At 59.9% G+C, this 5,768-nt stretch overlaps 1 protein-coding gene across 1 annotated transcript in view; it reads right to left on the bottom strand.

Annotated features, from left to right (window-relative positions):
* Positions 1-4,521: 4,521 nt before the first annotated feature.
* Positions 4,522-5,768, bottom strand: part of LOC102870989 — an 11,761-nt gene continuing 10,514 nt past the window's right edge. Inside the window, exon 6 of the mRNA XM_006893520.1 lies at positions 4,522-5,045. Coding sequence (XP_006893582.1) covers positions 4,522-5,045 — 524 coding nt within the window. The remainder of the gene's footprint in view (positions 5,046-5,768) is intronic.

Here is a 5,768-nt window from a genome sequence, read left to right as displayed (position 1 = left end):
ACACACACACACACACACACACACACACACACACACACACACACACTCTGAGAGTGAGAGAAAGATACACGCACACCCACACTCCCCCTGCCGCCGCCACACGCGCCCCCGTTCCCTTCCCCACGTGCGCTCACACTCAGGCAGAGGCGCACACACCTCTGCTGCGCACGGTGGGAAGCCCTGGAGGGGAGAGCGGCTCGCAGGACGCCAGGCCCAGGCTGGAAACCTGAGCTGCTCGGGGCGCTGACCTGCGCGCGGGCGGGGATGGCGGCCGCTAGCTGCCTCCTGCGCCCCTGCTCGCCTCCAGCTGAGCACCCCCCGGCAGAGGCGCCACCGCTCCTCCGGAGGCTGCGTCGGTGCGCGGCTCGCAGAGGTCCAGGCTGGTCCCTCCCGCGGTGCAGGCCTCGTGGGCCGCAGGCTCGGGGCTCAGGTCCTCGGCGGCCGCCTGAGGGCTCCCCACAGCCACGGAGCGCGGGAGTCGCCACGTCTCTCACTTCTGAACTGTTCAAATAGGCGATCAATGTTGATGATGTAATTTATAATTCATGTTGTCTTCCTGCATATGGTGTTGCTTTTCTGTGTCGGGGGTCCAGGTACTTTATTACTGACGGGGTGATTTGCATTCACGTTCGCTTACCAAGATCATATTTCTCCTGTTTGCACCATAAGGACCCGAAATGAAGATTAATGTGCTTCTATGAGCCTAGGCTGCTCCCCGTAGACCCCTGGGCCGCGGTTCCCCCAAACTCTCGACTGCAGCTGCCCCATCTCCGCGCCGAGCTGCGGGGGTGTGGGGGGTGTGGGTGGGTGACGGACCTCAAAGCCCCCGGCGGGTTCAGAGAACCTGGGCGCTCAGGAGGGCCAGGGCGCGCTGTACGGAGGCCTGGTCTCTGGGGACAGAAATGGGGCGCATGCACAGGCGCCTCCTCGCTGGCCGCCCCGGACCACAGGTGACTGGCAAGGGCGCTCCAGCCACTGACTCAGGAGGACGCGGCTGGGGGCTGGGAAGCCTTGAGGCTGTAACGGAGCGGTGCGTGCGCCCCAGGCCGAGGTCACAGCGTACTGCTCCCGGTTCCCGCGAGGGAGGCCAGCCGGCATCGAGGAGCAGCGCCGCCCCGGCCTGGCAAGACCTGGCTGGAGGGGCCACTGCGAGGCCCGCTGGAGGCTGGAGAGGCACCGCTAAAATGATGACGCCAATTAGCTAGAACAGAAGCAAGACGGAGCGGGAGCTGAGCCCAGTAGCTCTCGGAGGATCGGCGGTGTGGGGACGACCTGAGCCAGGATGGGCCTTCCAGGCAACCCGAGAGAAAGATGTGGGGCACCAAGCTTCCCTCAATTTCACGAAAAGGGCATTTACGAAAGAATCATAGAGGGAAGGGGGGGTGTAGGAAAGCAGGAGGGCACAGATAGGCGCTAAGCAAGGACTCCTTCTGGAAAATTCCAGAGCATCCTGGGGTTGAGAAGGCTCAGTCAGGCCACAGAAGTGTTTTCTGGAGACCATGGTCTCACAGTCCCACCTAGCAGCTCAGAGGGCACCCCTCGACTTTGGCAGTAACTGGGGGAGGGAGGTGGCAGGGCACAGGATTCCTATCTCAAGACTCTCAGGGCTGGGGTCCTGGGCTCCAGGTAGGGGTCACCTTATCCACTGGCAGTCTCCAGGGCCTCGTATTCCTACCCTAGCCAGTGGGGACCCGGTAGGGGAGGCCAGAGGCACCCCAGGTCGGCTGAGCGTGCAGGTCCGCTGCGTTCTCCAGCGTAATTATTTGATCTGCAGATGTAAGTGGAATTTATTGTAACAACAAATATAGTGATGTCAAAACCCAGCCTTGGATTAAAGCCGGCAGCCAAAGGGGAAGTGTATTAATTTCCAACAGCGTCTCAGGCCAGAGCCTATTAGAAGAAGCTATTCTTCAGGCCCCCCCATCAGAATTAATCATTGGGAGTTAATTTGAAGCTCAGACAAGTTGCTGTTAATTTAGTGCAGGGAGGACGGGATGGAATAAAAAGCTGAGGTGCTGGCCGAGCCTCGTGGGTCTCATTAATCAGCCAGCTGAGACGGCCTGGCTTGATTACAATTTGCAAAAAAATTCATTAGGGCCCGGGCGATTGACAATTTTTCTCTCTGCCTGTGATGTGACTCATTAGGCAGCCAAATGAAAGCCATGATGACAGCGGCCATCAAGCGGGGCTTGTTTATCTTCCTCCCTCGGCCTGTCTCCGGGGCTGGGCCTCCCGCGGGACTCAGGGGCTCCAGGCGGCCGAGAGGGCAGAGGAGTGGGGGTGCTGTGGAGCCCCAGGAGGGCCGCCAGGCTTAGGAGGAGCAAGTTCAACCCAGAGTGGGGTTCCCCGAAGGGATTCCACTTTCCCCAGACTGAGGGTGCAGCTGCCACAGGGGAGTGGCTATGCAATAGGACCTCCCCTCTGTACCCCAACGCCTGGAATGGGCTTTTGAGAAAAGTGGGTGGTGGTTACTTACCAGGATGTCCGGGAGTGCCTGGCTCCCGCTCTTAATGCCCAGGACCCCTGCCCTAGAGTGTCAGGTGGGGGCGCTCTGCCTGGGAGTCTGCAGCTCTCATATCTGTCACCAGGACTGCGCTCTAGTCCCTCCAGCACACACTAGGTCTGAGAACAGTCTGGTACGTGTGTGGTGTGGCCAGTGAGGCCGTGCCCAGATGGCATCCACTGACCCGACCAGGGTGCACATCAGAAAGCAGGATTGGGGACACCCAGGCCTGGTGCACCTTGCCAGGGTAGAGGCCTAGGAGCCCAGCAGGGCCCATCCATTGCTGGGAGTCCTGGGAGCGCAGCGGCAAAGCAGGCCAGGCCAGGAAGAAGTGGCTTGGCCCTCAGCCTCAGGGAGGTGAGGCCTCATGGAGTCAATATTAGTGGTGTCCCTGGCAGTGCTTTCCCCAGGCTGAGCATCCAGAGAGCACGAAGCCTCGCTGAGCTCCCGGGAAGGCGGAGGTGGCCAGAGCCCCCAGTTTCTCTCCTCTCCTCTCCTCTCGCTGTGGGCTTTGTGGTCTCACCATCCCTCCACCACCACAGACCTGGCTGCTGACACCCAGCCTGGCCTGCAGGATTAGGGGAAGACAAGGTGTTGAGGACCCAGCTAGACACAGCATCAGCTGCAATGTGGGGACTCTTTGCTCCCTTCCCTTGATGCCCAGACTGGGAAAACACAGACCAATGGCCAGCGGGGAGCACCCCAACTCATGGCGCCCCATCCTCCTGACCCAGTGCCCTAGGGGTGACCCAGCCTGGAGAGGTTGTGCAGCCCCGGGCGCTTCCAGGGACCCTCCACATGCAGCCTGCCACCTCTGCCTCAGAGCTCACTGGGCTGGGCACCTGTGCCTGGCACAAGGTGGGACTTCTCCTGAACTATGGACCCTGGCCTTGCCAGGCTTTGAGTCCCTCTCCGTTCCTGGTTGAGGAGATTAAACTTATCTTCTCCCTGGCTCAACTCAATTCCCAGAAGCAGGAGTCCAGGCTAAGGCACCGCTATTCTCTGCTTCCTCCCAGGAGCCCCCATCTCCTGGCCTCAAGTCCATCAGCCTCTTGGACACAGGCTACATAGAGGAGGGAAGAGGTTTGCTTTCTACAGTGAAGTTAGGTTTCCCTGAATCCAGAACCTAGCTGGAACCCTCGTTCTCCCATGTGACACCTGACAGGAGCAGTGGGGCTCCGGCCCAGCCATCCCGAGGTGACCGGGACTGAGGACGACTGTCCAGTACTGGCCCCAGGTCAGTCTGGACCGCTCAGGAGGCCCAGGGAGTGGTCTTGTTCTGTTTGGAGTTGTTGTTTTCTTAAATCTCTTTTTATTATTCACAAGACTGAGATTGTTTAAATGTCATAACTTAAAAGAAAATAAGCTACATTGAAATAAATTAAACACAGCCGAGGCATGCTTCAGATTCAGACACGCCCCAGAGTGGACTTGCCACCGGGACAGGAAGCCAGGCAGAATCGGACCAAAGCAGAGCGAACTCCTCGCTTGCTAGTCAACTCGAAAATAAAACAAACAAACAAACAAAAAAAAAAACAAAGCAAAGTAAACACCAAAACAAACCAAACACACTGAAACCAAACCGGAAGCAAAAAAATAAGCTTCAACCCCAGCATTGCTCTTGGGTGAGGCGTTACCTTTGGGCAGAAGGGAAAGGCGGCTGTTACACAGACAGCGAGGGACAGCGACGACGACGGGCTTTCTGCTGAATGTGAGTTGGGGCTCTGCCTGCGCCATGAGGTCCTAGAACTTTCCAAGTACTGCAGTCGCGATCCAGTCTATATAGATATCTATGTACAAAGGAGGGGCGTATAATAAATATTTCGAGCGCCTTTCCCGTGCGGCTCTGCCCCTTCAGAAGCCGTCCTGGCAGCCTGGGGAATGAAGATATTCTCAATCTGCTGGGGAGGTCCGGAGTTGGGGGTGTCTTTGAGTTTCTGCTTCAGCGTGAGCGCGCCCCAGTCCCTTGGGCACAGCGCGACTTGGACGGTGTGGGTGTCAGGCCCAGGCCACCACGCTCAGGGCCGTGCCTGCTCCAGCTGCTGGTGCTGACTTCGGATGGCGAACCTGCTGACGTGGACCGGGATGGGGACGACGATTTTGGGGTTCCGGGAGGGCTCCCCTGTCTTGGAGTTGGCGTTGCCGGCCTTCACCCGTTTCCACTTGGCCCTGCGGTTCTGGAACCAGATTTTCACCTGCACCTCGCTGAGCTTGAGCGCGTGGGCGATCTGCGAGCGCTCGGTCAACGACAGGTACTTCTTACAGTGGAACTCCTTCTCCAGCTCGAGCAGCTGCTCGCTGGTGAAGGCAGTCCGCCGCCGCCGGTTCTTGCCGGTGGACGTGGTGGCGCCCGCGCCGCCACCGCTCGCCGGGGGCTCCTCCAGCGCGTGGCCCGGCTCTTCCTCCTTGTGCGCCGCGGGCCCGGGCAGATTGTCATCCGAGCTGTAGTCCAGATCGCTCTCCAGCGAGAAGCTCTCCTCCTTGCCCTTCGGGTCGTCTTCCACCTTTGACTCGTCTTTCCCTTGTCCTCTGACAGCCCCGACTGAAAGCAAAACCAAACGGCGTTTTGTTACATTTCACACGGCGGCCTGCCGCCTCCTCCCGGGTCATCGGCCTGTCCCCTCCTCGAGGATTGTCTAGGACACTAACACATGGTGATTTCCTGGCCTTTGAGGGGCTGGGAGATCGTGAGAAAGCTCAAAGGAGAGGAGGAGACCCTCCGGGACGGCCCTTGGCCCGGAACCATCAGTCAGGGGGCCGCGAGGCCGCCAGAGACCCCCTCCCGCAGGCGGCCCGAGAGGGCGTCCCCTTTGTCCCGCGGTGGGGGCGGGGTGAGGACTGAGGATGCGTGTACCACGATCCCCTCAAGGTGAAAATTTAGTGAAACTCAATTTCATAACAGCCAGAGTGCGGAACTAGGGGTGCAGAACTCGGACTGTGTCTTCTTTTAGGGAAACCGATAGTGTTGGCCAGCGGGAAGTTTTGTAGCCTCGGGAGAAGTTCCCAGCAAAGCCTCCACCAATACGCAGGCACGCCCAGGCTCCAGCAGCCCCCAGCCCCGTCGAGGCTCCGGTGGGTGCGCCCTGGGCGCACACCCAGAGCTGGCCGCACCCCAGAACCTCCGAGGCTGCCGCGGAAAACGACCTGGGACCCAGGTCACGGCGGGGGCGGGGGGCGGGCCCGAGCCAAACGCGCCGCCAGACAGATAACCGCCCGCGCGGCAGCTGGCGGGGCGCTAAGCGCCCCCCGGGGAGCCCGCTTGTTG

The sequence above is a fragment of the Elephantulus edwardii genome, unplaced genomic scaffold, assembly GCF_000299155.1.
Source record: "Elephantulus edwardii isolate Elephantulus edwardi_28Jun2011 unplaced genomic scaffold, EleEdw1.0 scaffold00127, whole genome shotgun sequence".
Lineage (NCBI taxonomy): Eukaryota > Metazoa > Chordata > Mammalia > Macroscelidea > Macroscelididae > Elephantulus > Elephantulus edwardii.
Note: the sequence above shows the minus strand (reverse complement) of the source record. Positions and strands in the feature narration are given on the sequence as shown.